This window comes from Pristiophorus japonicus, chromosome 3, assembly GCF_044704955.1.
Source record: "Pristiophorus japonicus isolate sPriJap1 chromosome 3, sPriJap1.hap1, whole genome shotgun sequence".
Classification (NCBI taxonomy): domain Eukaryota; kingdom Metazoa; phylum Chordata; class Chondrichthyes; family Pristiophoridae; genus Pristiophorus; species Pristiophorus japonicus.
This window is the reverse complement of record NC_091979.1, coordinates 60,554,656-60,571,377: the sequence shown is the minus strand read 5'-3', so window position 1 is coordinate 60,571,377 and position 16,722 is coordinate 60,554,656. Positions and strand designations below refer to the sequence as shown.

Below are 16,722 nucleotides of genomic sequence, written 5' to 3'. Positions count from 1 at the left end.
GTATTGTGTTCAATTCTGGGCACCACACTTTAGGAAGGATGTCAAGGCCTTGGAGAAGGTGCAGAGGTGATTTACTAGAATTATATCAGGGATGAGGGACTCCCGTCATGATGAGAGACTAGAGAAGCTGGGATTGTTCTCGTTAGAGCACAGGTGGTTAAGGAGAGATTTAAGAGAGGTGGATAAGTATCTGAAGGAAAAGAATTTGCAGGGCGACGGGGAAAGGGCAGGGGAATGGGACTAGCTGAGAGTTGGCACGGGCTTGACGGGCTGAAAGGCCTTCTTCCGAACTGTAGCCATTCTATGATTCTATAGGTGTTCATAGAGTAAATAAGGAAAAACTATTGCCACTGGCAGAGGGGTCAATATTCACACAGTTATAAGATAATTGGTAAAAGATCAGAGGAAAGATGATGAGAAATGTTTTTATGCAGTGAATTATTATGATCTGGAATGTACAGTCTGAAATGGTGATGGAAGCAGATTCAATGGGAACATTCAAACGGGAATTGGATATATACTTGTATCCATTGTATCCATTGACTATTGTAGCTGAAATACATTGTAAGGAGATCATAGACTTTCAAACGAGGCTGCACTGAATAAATTGCTTGATTTCAATAGTTCCACACAAAAAATAAAAATAAAGTACAATCAGAAAATTAATGCTTACTGAACTACCAAGAACACTTTTGCAGTGTTCCCAGTTTACTGATTTGTTGCAAGGAATGTTCAACTTTTGCAAGAGTGAATGAGAATAAATAGTGCATTTTGGGCAGCAGTGAATACAAATGCTCTATACTTTGACAAACATTGCCGCCAGCATGAAAATTCTGTCGGGATTTACAGTATGGAAAGATCAACAGAGACTGATGTTAATCAATTACCCAGCCCACCTCAGATGGAATAGATTTGAAAATATTTCCTAATGTTTCTAAAATATATCCAGCAAAGTCAGATAAATCGGAAGATATTTGAATTGTTATTCTTTTATTGTCACCACAAGTCTCTCTGAAACCTGAAACTACCATTTCACAGGGTGGAAAAAATACAATTTCCCAAAAGAGAAAACAGAACCTCATTCCAAATTTCTTATTCTGTGCCAAGAATCAAAAGCCATATCAGGTTTGGGGGACAGCATACCGGCATGCAAATGTGAAGTGTATGGATTGGTGGGCCTCGGGTTATCACCAACAGTTCACCATCTTATGAGCCCCAATCTAAGCAAGGCCATAGATAATAAGGAAAAGTTAGAGCACAAATCAAGCTGCACCACTCTTAGAGACATGTTCCACCCTAACTCTTTCCTCAGAGATGTCTCAGCAATGGTAGTTGTACCTACGAGTAAGTTACCTGCCTGACCTCCCAGTTGGGCAATTGTGCAAGAGTAAACTAAAGATGAGGAAAATTAAATCCAGAACAGAAATACAAAATAAAATACTCACCTATGAGTTGAAGTTGAATTCATCAAATTTTGATGGCTGGAAAATGAGTTCACATACCAGGACCACCAGAAACTGAACGTTTCTGGCTATCATTAGGAGAAAATTGAATTAGTTCATGGTTAGGCATCTTGACTGAGCATTGTTATGACTGCTGTTGAGGTTTTCTCTTGGCGGGGGCGGGGAAGAGAATGAGGAAAAGCCATTTTCTGACTGCAATATAACTCTGTCAGCCCATTTACAGGGTGGTGTTGACAGCAGTCAGGGAGATTTCAGCAGCCCACACATCATCCTGAATACAGGGCTGTATGATAGCAAATAATTACTACATTGAAAAATGGTAAAGATTTTATTTTAAACAGTAAGTTAATAACCATTAAAATAATCATTATTGGGTTAGATAGCTGCTATTTCGATTCTGAAACCAACTTGACTGAAATAAAGTGCAAGTAATTCTTGATAGTTAATGGAAATAACGAGTTCTTTTAAATAAAATGCTGAAATGTTGGACTATTAGTTCACTGAAAAAACCCTGTGCCTTTCGTACTTGTGTGTATCAATTTGACTAACTTTATGAAGTTGTTCAAGAAAGGCAGCAGGTGGCAGCCTACAGCTAGCAATCTGAGCACTGTAACAAACAAAAATCGTGTGATCTTGGTCAGTCAGAGCACAGTCGAATAACTCCTGATGCACATTTGGGTACGTGATGCTGTTAAGTGTAATCTTCTATTATTGACAAAGAACCATTAACTCTAGTCCTATTAGAACCTACTCCTAACCCTGCTTCCATTATAGATAGCGAGCCACAATCAAGTCCAATCTTCCTCATGGAAGCAGCACCAGACAATACACATCAGAAAATAAATTCTTTGGAAGACAGTGTGAAGGCTGATGTTATTTCTGCGTTTAGTTCTATTAGTGTTGTCACCAGCTTTTCAGTGAAGCATAAAGATACACTTTGTCCACTTGAATTATGAAAAACACCTTGGCCCCGATATTGGTGGCCTTACCACCCACTGCCGCCGAGTTTTGCTGCCGTTTTCCTCTCCTCGCCATTTTCCACTTGGGCTGGAGTGGGCGGGAGGGGATTGCCACCGGGAACTGCCCACTGACATCCTCTGGTGGCCAAGTAGCGTAGAGGCCTCCTGCCCGCCGAGATGCCAGATTGGTGCGGGCGGGAGTCAGCTCCAGCAGGGGGAAGGACCTCTGCGTGGAGGCTGTTCGAACCCCGAAGATAGGTACGAAGAAGGGGAAAAAAAGGTTAGTGAAAATATTTTTTTTAATTTTGTTTACAGCGACTTACCTGGCTGGGGTCCCCTGAAGGTGCTCCGGTGTTTTTTTTTGTTTCCTATGATTTTTATTTGCAGGTCTTCCACCGTCCCTGAGCCCAACTCCAACCTCAGTGGCACTTGGGCGGCAAGAGCCTTTGCCGCTGAGATAGAGAGCTCCCACCCGCTGCTGCCCAGATTGACGGCTTTGGCCGTTGTTTGGCCGTCGGGCGGTACTGCCACCTCTTTTAGAGGAATCTTCCAGGCAAAGTACTGCCTGGACGCTCAGTGACCATCGATGGTCCTTTGGGCGGCACTTAGGTGGACCTTGGCCTTCACCAATTTCAGCCCGCTGCTCCTTCTGAATTTGGTTGATGTGGCAAGTGAATTTTAGACAAACACAATATAGGGTGGTTAATGATGATAGTAGTAGTGGGAGAAATTTTAGGTGATGAATTGTTCCTATAGTTATTTGTCGATGACCCTTCGTCGGAACTGGTGAAAGGTCAACGAGCTGAAACGTTAACTCTGTTTTTCTCCCCCCAGATGCTGCCTGATCTGCTGAGTATTTCCAGCATTTTCTGTTCTTATTTCAGATTTCCAGCATCCGCAGTATTTTGTTTTTGTAAGGCTGGAGATGTTGCTTAAGTAAGGTGAAGTAAGGCCAAAGAAAAATTTGAATGAGAGGTTTAAATTTAATGCTTTGGGGGGGATCAGGAAGCCAGTGCAGATCAGTGAGGATGAAGTGACGGGCAAGGATTTAGTGCAACATGGTATGGGTGGTTAAATGTTGAACAAGCTGTCATTTGTGAGAGGTAACCAAGGAGGACATTGGAGAAATCTAGTCTGAAAGTGACAAAAGAGTAAATAAGGATTTGCTGATGGAATGGGTGATGTAATTGCAAAATGGGATAATATAGTGTAAGTGGATGTTTGTGATCTTGGTGATAGCATATATTTGGGGTTTGAAGTCCAAATCTGGCATTACAAGGACATGGAGTTTTTTATGATCAGATTTAGGCTGAGTGTGGGGCCAGGGAAGAGGATGGAGCCAATGGCAAGGAAGCAGAGATTATGATGGGGGCCAAACATTCGAACATTCGGCTTTCCAATGTTTAGCTGGAGGAAATTTTGACTCATTCATGACTTAATTTTAATCAGACAGCCTGAGGTAAAGTAAAATGATGGAAAGGTATGATCGAGTGTCATTAGCATAAGTAAGAAAGCAGACTCCATGCCTGTTGATGGCAGAGCATATAGATAAAGTTGAGGGGGGCAAAAGAATAAATCGTTGAACAATTCTGGGTGACTATCAGAAGGGAAAGTCTGATGAGCTACTGGAGATAGACTAGCTGCATTTGGACAGGTTGGAGAGAAACCTCGTGAGTGCATTCCCATGGAACTGAACAACAAAGTAGAGGCAATGGAGGAGGATGGTTTGGTCAACCATATCTAATGATGGACAACAAGGAAAAATGGGTCATGGTAACAATCACACAGACTGTCATTTACATTTTTGGACAAGATGCCGTGAGTTGGGTGTAAACTAGACTCAAGCGATTGGAACAGCAAATTTTGGGAGAGTTGGGGAGATGGCTGGGAGACAACCACAATGTTCAGGACCTTACAGAAGAAAGGAGGTTAGAGATGGTGCAGTAATTGGAGAGATGGATGGGTTGAGAACAGGGGTGTGATGATGGAACTTTTGAAAGGAAGTAGGATGGTGCCTGAGCAAAGAGAACCATTAACAATATTGGCAAATATAGGGCCAAGCTGGATAATTAACCTGTTCGAAATTCGATACTAGAAATCTGTGAGTCCTTCGCGGTAATGGAGGTGAGGCCGGGTGGTGGAGGGTTGGGGAAGCAAAGGTGGAACTGGCATTTATGTTACTTGTCAATGGTCTGCCTGTGAAGAAATATCAATATTCAGTAAACTCTCACTGAACTAAATTAAAGTTTCATTGAAGAAAAGATTTGAAACACTGAGCTCATATTGTACACAGGCAATGGATCATCTGTTATGCTTTATTAACTATAAAAAGTAATAAAAGGAAACTGAGTACTTACTTCATCTGAGCTATCAGAGCAGTCATAATCTCCATCACATCTCCATCTGGCAGCAACGCAACGACCATTGGCACAGGTAAACTCATTCATGGAGCATGAGCGAAGTGCTGATATTTAACAAATAAAGCGATGCTTTAATTAAATAATGCATTCCATTCTATGAAACAATTGTTCCATCACAATCACAAATCTGGATCAATATAGTGTCCTGAATGTAAAATGTTCTCATGGCATTCTAAATTGTATACCTATATTAATTTTAATGACATTTGAAACAAACAAAATAATAAATCATCCAGGGATAGTCCAGTTAAGAAAGCTAATTATGTAGGGGTGCATGAGAAATGTAAACAATCAGAAGCTCTTTAAAACTAATAAATACATGGATCTTAAATTAGATGGTTCAGCAAAATGGGCGAGTATAGTGCTTAAAAAGAACTTCAAAGTCTTGCTAAATGTTGACAGTGCAGAACGAACATTAATATGTAAACACTGTAATATAAATTTTGACTGGAAATGGTTATCAATGTTTTGACGCAAGACATATAATCTGACAGAATTTTGGCTTCATACTTCATTTAATCAAAAAGATCTAACTATTACTTGTGTCATATCCACTGGTAACATATATCCCTCAACCAACATCACTAAAAGCAGATTATCTGGTCATTTATCTCAATGCTGCTTGTGGGACCTTGCTGTGCACAAATTGGCTACTGCTTTCCTTTCCAACAATGACAACACTTCAAAAGTAATCTGTTGGCTGTAAAATGCTTTGGGGTGACCTGAGGTTGTGAAAGCCGCTATATCAATACAAGTTCTTTACTTTGTTACAAATCACACTATCTCAAGCAGAGGAAGTTTGAAAAAAGTAAATGACAATGACACAGAATATCCCCAGATAAATAAAATGCAGATGGACTGTCTCGCTCTTTATTTGGCAAATGCACCATATATTGTGTTACAAAGCCATACAAATCGGATAGATCCCAGGTTGTAACACACCACTCTTCATAAATGTGAGACTATCCAAAACTCTGCTGTCATTATCCTAATGAACCAAGTCCTGCTAACATATCACCACTGTGCCTGCTGATCTACATTGGGGCCTGGTCTCGCAACTCGATTTTAAAATTCTTCTCCTTATGTTCTAATCCCTCTACGGTCATGCACCTCCCTATCTCTGTAAACACTTGTGGCCCTACAACCTTCTGAGATCTCTGGTTCCTCCAATTCTGGCCTCTTGCGCACCCCCGATTTCCTTTGTTCCACCATTGTCTACCATGCCTTCAGCTGCCTAGGCCCTAATCTCTAGAATTCCCTCCCTAAACCTCTCCATCTTTCTATCTCTCTCTTCTCCTCAAAATTGCTCCATTAAACCGACTGTGGGAACGAGGGTTCACACTACCTGTGTACCTTGATTATACTTTTTGGGATGTCTGTGAGACCAGCACATAATGAGTTAAACGTGAAAACAGCTTTCTGCTCAACAATTGGGTAAGGAGATTTTAAAGCAAGGATATCTTCACAGGAAAGTAAAATAATAGAATATGTAAGAGTTCATCAGCCATATATATTTTTAATCAATTCATAGGGTGTGGGCACCGTTGGTGTAATGTATGTATGCTTGGGGTTATTAGCCACCAGGGGGCACCACTGTTGGAGGTCATTGGGCTGTATGCACGTGTGTTCGGGCCAGGTATATAAAGCAAGCCACCATGTAATGTGGGCACTTTGGGCCCGAATAAAGTTGAGCCAGGTTTGCACCTGAGTGAGTTTACAGTATTCAGTCTATCGAGTTATTACATACATAACATTTGGCGACGAGGTAACTCAAGAACCTTCGCATGCAAAATGAGCACCATTGGAATTCTGGAGAGATTTGTGGAGGGAGAGGAATGGTCGGATTTTATCGATCGCCTGGACCAGTACTTCGTGGCCAACAAAATGGAGGAAGCTACTGATGCAGTTAGGCACAGGGCGGTTTTCCTCACTGTTTGCGGTCCGAAAATCTATGGCCTCATAAAGAATCTCCTCTCACCTGCACGTCCAATGGACAAGGACTATGAGGAATTGTGTGCTTTGGTACGCGACCATCTCAAGCCAAAAGAAGGCATCATCATTTCACACTATCGATTCTACACACATGTTCGTTCTGAGGGCTAGGATGTGTCGGAATTCGTCGCCGACCTAAGACGTCTTGCTGGGCCATGTAAGTTCAAAGACGCGTTAAGAGACATGCTGCGAGATTTCTTCATAATAGGAATCAACCACGAGGTGATCCTCTGGAAGTTATTGGCTGCGGAGAGGCTGGATTTGAGCAAGGCCATCGCGATTGCCTAGACATGCATGACGACGGATGATAATTTAAGGCAGATATCATTGACGAGTCGGAGCTCCACGGCAAGTACTGTAAACAAGATTGTGTTGTCATATGGCAGAGCTGCTTATGGCAGGGCCTACTCGACTGCATATGCGAAACCTATAGCTGCTCAAAGTCCCCCAACAGGTACGAATCCGATTTCACCCTGTTGGCATTGTGGGGGCAATCATCAGCATCATCAGTTTTGTTTTAAACAGTACATCTGTAAAGACTGTTCGAAAGTGAGGCATCTTCAGCGAATGTGTCCACAACTGAGCAAGCGACTCACCACATGGATGATGACGACCAGTCCAGCGCGGACCTGGATATGCAACCCGAGATACCCGAGGAGGAAGTGTATGGACTGTATTCGTTCCTGACAAAGAACCAACCGATAATGGTTAATGTGAAACTAAATGGCGTGCCGGTATCGATGGAATTGGACACAGGTGTGAGTCAGTCGATAATGAGCCAAAGGACATTCAACAAGCTGTGGGACACTAACGCTGTGAAGCCTAAGCTGAGTCCAGTCACTGCCAATTTGCGTACTTACACCAAAGAACTCATACCGGTGATTGGCAGTGCAGTCATCAAGGTGTCGTATGATGGTATGGTTCATGATCTACCATTATGGATCATTCCAGGAAATGGTCCAACGCTGTTTGGTAGGAATTGGCTCGAAAAAATCAAATGGAATTGTAACGATATCAAAGCGTTGTCATCGATGGATGACACTTCATGTGCTCAAGTGCTGAGTAAGTTTCCACCGCTATTTGAACCGGGCATCGGCAATTTCACGGGAGCCAAGGTACAGATTCACCTGGACTCGGGTGCAAGACCCGCCCATCACAAAGCTCGGGCTGTTCCGTACATGATGAAGGAGAAGGTCGAAATTGAGCTGGGCAGACTCCAATGTGAAGGGTCATGTCTCTGGTTGAATTTAACGAATGGGCCAGTCCCATTTTTCCTGTGTTGAAGAATGATGGCACTGTCAGGATTTGTGGAGACTACAAGGTTACGATCAACCAATTTTCGAAACAGGATCAGTACCCGTTACCGAAAGCTGATGACGTATTTGCAACGCTGGCCGGTGGAAAGTCGCTCACTAAAATGGATTTGACTTTGGCCTATATGACACAGGAGCTCATCGACACGTCGAAGAAACTTATGTGCATCAACACTCATAAAGGACAGTTTATCTACAACAGGTGTCTTTTTGGAATTCGTTCGGCTGCAGCCATATTTCAAAGGAACATGGAGAGTCTATTGAAGTCCGTCCTTAGAACCGTCGTGGTTCAAGATGACATTCTGGTCACAGGTCATGACACTGCTGAACACCCAAACAACCTTGAAGATGTTTTACATAGTCTGGACAAAGTGGGACTCAGGCTGAAATGTTCGAAATGCGTCTTCATGGCACCGGAAGTCGAATTTCTGGGAAGGAAGATTGCTGCTGATGACATCAGTCCTAAGGACATGAAAACCAAGACCATCAAAAATGCACCCAGGCCTCAGAATGTGATGGAGCTACATTCGTTCCTTGATCTACTCAACTACTTGGGAAATTTCTTACCTAGATTGAGCACTTTATTAGAGCCACTGCACATGCTGCTCAGAAAAGGCGACAACTGGGTTTGGGGTGCGTCTCAAGATAAAGCTTTCGAGAAAGCTACAAATCTGCTTTGCTCTAACAAGTTGCTGGTACATTAAGATCCGTGTAAGCGTCTAGTATTGGCCTGTGATGCTTCATCATATGGGGTTGGCTGCGTACTCCAACAAGCTAATGAGTCATGTAAACGACAACCTGTTGCGTATGCTTCAAAAAGTTTGTCAAAGGTGGAAAGAGCTTACAGCATGGTAGAAAAAGAAGCTTTAGCCTGCATGTATGGAGTTAAAAAGATGCATCAGTACCTGTTTGGTCTTCTCATTTTGAATTCGAACAAGCCACTCATTTCATTGTTTTCAGAAAACAAAGGTATCAATACCAATGCATTGTCGCACATCCAGAGGTGGACGCTAACATTATCTACCTATCATTATGTCATTCACCATAGACCGAGCACCAAGAATTGTGCTGATGCACTGAGCCGTCTGCCTTTGCCCACACCGGAGGTGGAGACGTCACAACCTGCAGATCTACTGTTAGTTATGGATGCTTTTGAGAGTGTAGGAACCCCTGTCACTGCTCAACAAGTTAGGATCTGGAGACAGGACCCTATCTTATCGGTTGTAAAACGTTGTGTCCTGAGTGGTGATTGGTCTGCTATACCCATGGAAATGTGTGATGAGACTAAACCTTACAACCGTCGCAAAGACGAACTATCCATTCAGTCAGATTGTTTACTGTGGGGTAATCATGTTGTTATGATTAAGAAAGGTAGAGAGAGAAATTTGTACGTGATCTACACAGCACTCATCCCGGTATTGCCATGATGAAAGCCATTGCCAGGTCTCATGTAAGGTGGCCTGGAATTAACTCTGATCTGGAATCATATGTGCATCATTGCAACACTTGCATGCAGCTAAGCAAAGTACCAGCGGAATCTCCGCTGAGTCTGTGCTCATGGCCTTCCGAACCATGGTTGAGGATCCACATCGACTTTGCGGGTCCTTTCCTGGGTAAGATGTTTTTTGTTGTGGTGGATGCATATTCTAAGTGGATAGAGTGTATAATCATGTCATCCTGTACATCCACAGCTACCATTGAGAGCCTTCCTTTCATGTTTGCTACTCATGGTCTGCCTGACATCGTTGTGAGCGACAACGGATCTTGCTTCACAAGTCTGGAGTTTCAAGATTTAATGAAACTCAATGGTATTAAACATGTGAGGTCAGCACCATTAAAAGCTGCTTCTCATGGTCAAGCAGAGCGTGCTGTCGAAACAATCAAGCAAAGTATGAATCGTGTAACTCAGGGTTCACTGCAGACTCGCTTGTCATGCATATTGCTCAGTTACAGGACAACAGCCCACACACTTACTGGAGTCTTTCCTGCTGAACAATTGATGAAGAGAGGTCTCAGGACCAAGCTTTCTCTCGTCCATCCTGACTTGCAAATCGTGTTGAAAACAGACGTCAAAATGAGCAGTGGTATCATGATTGTACTGCTGTGTCACATGACATTTTTGTTAACGATCCTGTGTATGTGCTAAATTATGGTCAAGGTCCCAAGTGGGTCACTGGTACTGTTACGACCAAGAATGCTCGTCCAGAACTGGAGTTGAACTGAGACGATCAATTCGTGAGCAGAAAGCCCCGGACCATCTTAATTTGTAAAAAGACTGATACTAAGATCTTGAAGGGGGATGTTGTCATGTATGTTGCTTGGGGTTACTAGCCACCGGGGGGCGCCACTGTTGGAGGTCATTGGGCTGTATGCACAGGTGTGCGAGCCAGGTATATAACGCAAGCCACCATGTAATGTGGGCACTTTGGGCCCGAATAAAGTTGAGCCAGGTTTGCACCTAAGTGAGTTTACAGTATTCAGTCTATCGAGTTATTACATACATAACAGTTGACAAGGCCAGCATTTATTGCCCATCCCTAATTGCCCGTGAGAAAGTGACAGTGAGCCGCCTTCTTGAACCGCAGCAGTTATCTGGTGAAGATTCTCCTGCAGTACTGACATCATCATCGCAGTTTGGTACAAATGAGTGGCTTGCTCAGCCATTTCAGAGGGCAGTTAAGAGTCAACGACACTGCTGTGCTCTGGAGTCGCATATAGGCCAGACCATGTAAGGATGGTAGATTTCCTTTCCTAAAGGACATTAGTGATCCAGCTGAATTAACTGAATTTAAATTCCAAAACTGCTATGGTGGGATTTGAACTCACGTCTCCAGATTATTAGTTCAGATCTCTGGATTACTAGACCAGTAACATAATCACTATGCTATCGTACCCTTAAATTATCTTGGGGAGGAGTTAAACTAAAATGGCAGAGGGATGGGAACCTATGCAGGGAGACAGAGGGAAATAAAAAGGAGGCAGAAGCAAAATATAGAAAGGAGAATAGTAAAAGTGGAGGGCAGAGAAACCCAAGGCAAAAAACAAAAAGGGCCACATTACAGCAAAATTCTAAAGGGGCAAAGTGTGTTAAAAAAACAAGCCTGAAGGCTCTGTGCCTCAATGCGAGGAGTATTCAGAATAAGGTGGATGAATTAACTGCGCAGATAGCAGTTAACGGATACGATGTGATTGGCATCACGGAGACATGGCTCCAGGGGGACCAAGGCTGGGAACTCAACATCCAAGGGTATTCAGCATTTAGGAAGGATAGACAGAAAGGAAAAGGAGGCGGGGTGGCGTTGCTGATTAAAGATGAAATCAATGCAATTGTAAGGAAGGACATTAGCCTGGATGATGTGGAATCGGTATGGGTGGAGCTGCGGAATACCAAAGGGCTGAAAACGCTAGTGGGTGTTGTGTATAGACCACCAAATAGTAGTAGTGAGGTTGGGGACAGCATCAAGCAAGAAATAAGGGATGTGTGCAATAAAGGTACAGCAGTAATCATGGGCGACTTTAATCTACACATTGATTGGACTAACCTAACTGGTAGCAATGCGGTGGAGGAGGATTTCCTGGAGTGTATTAGGGATGGTTTTCTCGACCAATATGTCGAGGAACCAACCAGGGAGCTGGCCATCCTAGACTGGGTATTGTGTAATGAGAAGGGACTAATTAGCAATCTTGTTGTGCGAGGCCCCTTGGGGAAAAGTGATCATAATATGGTAGAATTCCTTATTAAGATGGAGAGTGACAAAGTTAATTCGGAAACTAGGGTCCTGAACTTAAGGAAAGGTAACTTTGACGTTATGAGGCGTGAATTGGCTAGAATAGACTGGCAAACGATACTAAAAGGGTTGATGGTGGATAAGCAATGGCAAACATTTAAAGATCACATGGATGAACTTCAGCAAATGTACATCCCTGTCTGGAGTAAAAATAAAACTGGGAAGGTGGCTCAACCATGGCTAACAAAGGAAATTAAGGATAGTGTTAAAGCCAAGGAAGAAGCATATAAATTGGCTAGAAAAAGCAACAAACCTGAAGACTGGGAGAAATTTAGAATTGAACAGAGGAGGACTAAGGGTTTAATTAAGAGGGGGAAAATAGAATACGAGCGGAAGCTTGCAGGGAATATAAAAACTGACCGCAAAAGCTTCTATAAATATGTGAAGAGAAAAAGATTAGTAAAGACAAACGTAGGACCCTTGCAGTCAGATTCAGGTGAAATTATAATGGGGAACAAAGAAATGGCTGACCAATTGAACCAATACTTCGGTTCTGTCTTCACGAAGGAAGATACAAATAACCTTCCGAAGGTACTAAGGGACAGTGGGTCTAGTGAGAAGGAGGAACTGAAGGATATCCTTATTAGGCGGGAAATTGTGTTAGGGAAATTGATGGGATTGAAGGCTGATAAATCCCCGGGGCCTGATAGTCTGCATCCCAGAGTGCTCAAGGAAGTGGCCCTAGAAATAATGGATGCATTGGTGATCATTTTCCACAGTCTATCGACTCTGGATCAGTTCCCATGGACTGGAGGGTAGCTAATGTAACACCATGTTTTAAAAAAGGAGAGAGAGAGAAAATGGATAATTACGGTTAGCTTGACATCGGTGGTGGGGAAGGTGTTGGAATCGATCATGAAGGACGAAATAGCAGCGCATTTGGAAAGCGGTGACAGGATCGGATCAAGTTAGCATGGATTTATGAAAGGGAGATCATGCTTGACAAATCTTCTGGTATTTTTTGAGGATGTAACTAGCAGAGTGGACAAGGGAGAACAGTGGATGTGGTGTATTTGGACTTTCAGAAGGCTTTTGACAAGGTACCACACAAGCGATTGTTGTGCAAAGTCAAAGCACATGGTATTGGGGGTAATATACTGATGTGGATAGGGAACTGGTTGGCAGACAGGAAGCAGAGAGTCGGGATCAACGGATCCTTTTCAGAATGGCAGGCAGTGACTACTGGAGTGCCGCAGGGCTCAGTGTTGGAACCCCAGCTCTTTCCAATATACATTAACGATTTGGATGAAGGAATAGAGTGTAATATCTTCAAGTTTGCAGATGACACTAAACTGGGTGGCGGTGTGAGCTGTGAGGAGGATGCTAAGAGGCTGCAGGGTGACTTGGAAAGGTTAGGTGAGTAGGCAAATGCTTGGCAGATGCAGTATAATGTGGATAAATGTGGGGTTATCCATTTTGGGGGCAAAAACACGAAGGCAGAATATTATCTGAATGGCGGCAGACTAGGAAAAGGGGAGGTGCAACGAGACCTGGGTGTCATGGTTCATCAGTCACTGAAAGTGGGCACGCAGGTACAGCAGGTGGTGAAGAAGGCAAATGGCATGTTGGCCTTCATAGCTAGGGGATTTGAATATAGAAGCAGGGAGGTCTTACTGCAGTTGTACAGGGCCTTAGTGAGGCCTCATCTGGAATACTGTGTTCAGTTTTGGTTTCCTAGTCTGAGGAAGGATGTTCTTGCTATTGAGGGAGTGCAGCGAAGGTTCACCAGACTGATTCCAGGGATGGCTGGGCTGTCATATGAGGAGAGAGTGGATCAACTGGGCCTTTATTCACTGGAGTTTAGAAAGATGAGAGGGGATCTCATAGAAACATATAAGATTCTGACAGGACTGGACAGGTTAGATGCGGGAAGAATGTTCCCGATGTTGGGGAAGTCCAGGATCAGGGGACATAGTCTTAGGATAAGGGGTAGGCCATTTAGGACTGAGATGAGGAGAAACTTCTTCACTCAGAGAGTTGCTAACCTGTGGAATTCCCTGCCGCAGAGAATTGTTGATGCCAGTTCACTGGATATATTCAAGAGGGAGTTAGATATGGCTCTTAAGGTGAAGGGGATCAAGGGGTATGGAGAGAAAGCAGGAAAGGGGTACTGAAGGAATGATCAGCCATGATCTTATTGAATGGCGGCGCAGGCTCGAAGGGCCGAATGGCCTACTCCTGCACCTATTTTTCTATGTTTCTATGTAATGGTCTAGAATATGTCAGCTTGGTCATTTGTGTTTATGGTAATAAAATGAATGGGAAGAGATTTATGACAGCAATAAAATAATTAGAAGAGTTAAGTGCCGAGTTGTTTAGTTTATGCTGTTATTCTGTTATCATTTGTATGTACCTTTCTAGTACTATGATTTATTGGTAGTAGGTATGAAATGTAGTGATGAAAGGTAAAGAATGGTATTCGAACTGTAAGGGGATGATTGTTCAGCAGCTCATACTGGAATCGTGAGAGTACGGTGCCTTGAGAGCTCACACTGGAATCATGAAGTGTGATGTTCAGCAGCTTGCTCTCTTACTGGAATAGTATAGTTTGAAAAGACCTGAGCTCTCATACTAGTTTTATGAAGTACGAAAAGACCTGTGCACCCATACTGGCTGCGGATGTCATGAGGTTTCAATAAAGTTATGATCCTGAATTATGATAACTGAGTGTGTGTGTAATTTAGTGTTTAAAGTAACAAAATTAAAAAGAAGAAAACAATCCATCACCTATCACTTCAGCCATGCTTTTGGTCACCTGCTCTAATATCACTATGTGGCTCTGTGTCAAATTTTGTCTGATAACATATGAACACACAAACAATGAAGGACATGTAAAGACCCTTTGGTCCATCCAGCCTGTCCCACAGAATTGTGATGCTTTGTGTATCACACTAGATGCACTCTCCACTCCATCCGAAACCATGTGGGAGAGGCGAAAAACAGATAAAACCTGCACCCATTTGGGGGGAGAAAATCTGGGAAATTCCTCACTGACCCATAGAAACATAGAAATTTACAGCACAGAAGGAGGCCATTTCGGCCCAGCTTGTCCACGCCGGCCGACAAGGAGCCGCACGGCCCTCGGTCAGCATCCCTGAAGGTTACATTTAAACCTATGAACAATGAACAATGGCGGAAAGGCAAAGAGCACCAAGCCCAACCAGTCCACCTCACACAACTGCGACACTCATCGAGGCAATCAAAACTTGACCCGAAGATCACTCTGGCCCTGAATTCCCTACCTTTTTTAACGCTCCCTTAAAGCGCCTTGGGATATTTTATTATGTTAAAGGCACTATATAAATGCAAGTTGTTGTTGTGATAAATTAATCCCAGGCAAGCTGTGTTGGAAGGATAACATGTCCTTCAATGTCTCTGGGTGAATTAGAGGAAAAATCAACTAACTGTTATCGAGTGAGTCCTATACTTTCAACAGTTAATGGGCAGAAAATAGAGAGTAGGGATAAACAAGTCTTTTTCAGGTTGGGAGGTTGTAAATAGTGGGATGCCACAAGGATCAGTGTTGGGACCTCAGCTATTTACAATCTATATTAATGACCTAGATAAAGGGACCGAGTGTAATGCATCTAAGTTTGCTGATGTTACAAAGCTAGGTGGGACAGTAATCTGTGAAGAGAATACAAAGAGTCTGAAAAGGGATATAGATAGCCTAAGTGAATGGGCAGTAAGGTGGCAGATGGAGTATAATGTAGGGAAATGTGAGATTATTCACTTTGGTAGGAAGAATAGAAAATCAGAATATTTTTTAAATGGTGAGAAACTTTTAAATGTTGGTGTTCAAAGAGATTTGTGTGTCCTCATGCAAGAAACACAGAAAGCTAGCATGCAGGTACAGCAAGCAATAAGGAAAGCCAATGGCATGTTGGCCTTTATTGAAAGTGGGTTGGAGTATAAGAGTAAGGAAGTCTTGTTGCAATTGTAAAGGGCCTTACTGAGATCACACCTGGAGTACTGTGCACAGTTTTGGTCTCCAACCAGGGATATACTTTCCTTGGAGGCCGTGCAACAAAGGTTCACTCGATTGATTCCTGGGATGAGAGGGTTGTCCTATGATGTCCTAGAATGGGCCTATACTCTCTGGAGTTTTGAAGAATGAGAGTTAATCTCATTGAAGCATACACGATTCCAAAGGGGATTGACAGGGTAGATGCTGAGAGGTTGTTTCCCCTGGCTGGAGAGTCGAGAACTAGGGGGCATAGTCTCAGGATAAGGGGTAGGCCATTTAAGACTGAGGTGAGGAAGAATTTATTCACTCAGAGGATTGTGAATCTTTGGAATTCTCTGCCCTAGAGGGCTGTGGATGCTGAGTCGTTGTGTATATTCATGGCTGAGATAGATAGATGTTTGGACTCTCGGGGAATCAAGGGATATGGAGATCAGGCGGGAAAGTCGAGTTGTGGACAATGATCAGCCATGATCTTATCGAATGGCAGAGCAGGCTCGAGGGGCCAAAAGGCCTACTTCTTATGTTCTTAGTTTCCTGACATACACTGCCTAATCTTATAGAAGAGATAGAGGTATATTTCTGTGGTGCCAATGAAATTATACCCCAGCATGAATTTATTGCTTAATCTGGTTTTTAATCAAATTATCAACATAACTGCTCAAATCACCAAAAAAAGCAATTTAATTAGTAAATTTGAGCCAAAAATGTAATTCTAATTACTCTTTGTACATTTGGTATTCATCATAAAATAATCTGATTTCTAATATTAAATAAATGTTTGAGAAGTAGTGTAATTAACAGGAAAGGGAAATCTAGGAGG

At 42.9% G+C, this 16,722-nt stretch overlaps 1 protein-coding gene across 1 annotated transcript in view; it reads right to left on the bottom strand.

Annotated features, from left to right (window-relative positions):
* Nucleotides 1-16,722, bottom strand: part of LOC139253819 (low-density lipoprotein receptor-related protein 1-like) — a 2,398,725-nt gene that overhangs the window by 169,423 nt on the left and 2,212,580 nt on the right. Inside the window, exon 70 of the mRNA XM_070873585.1 lies at nucleotides 4,780-4,886. Within this exon, the coding sequence (XP_070729686.1) occupies nucleotides 4,780-4,886 (107 nt within the window). The remainder of the gene's footprint in view (nucleotides 1-4,779; nucleotides 4,887-16,722) is intronic.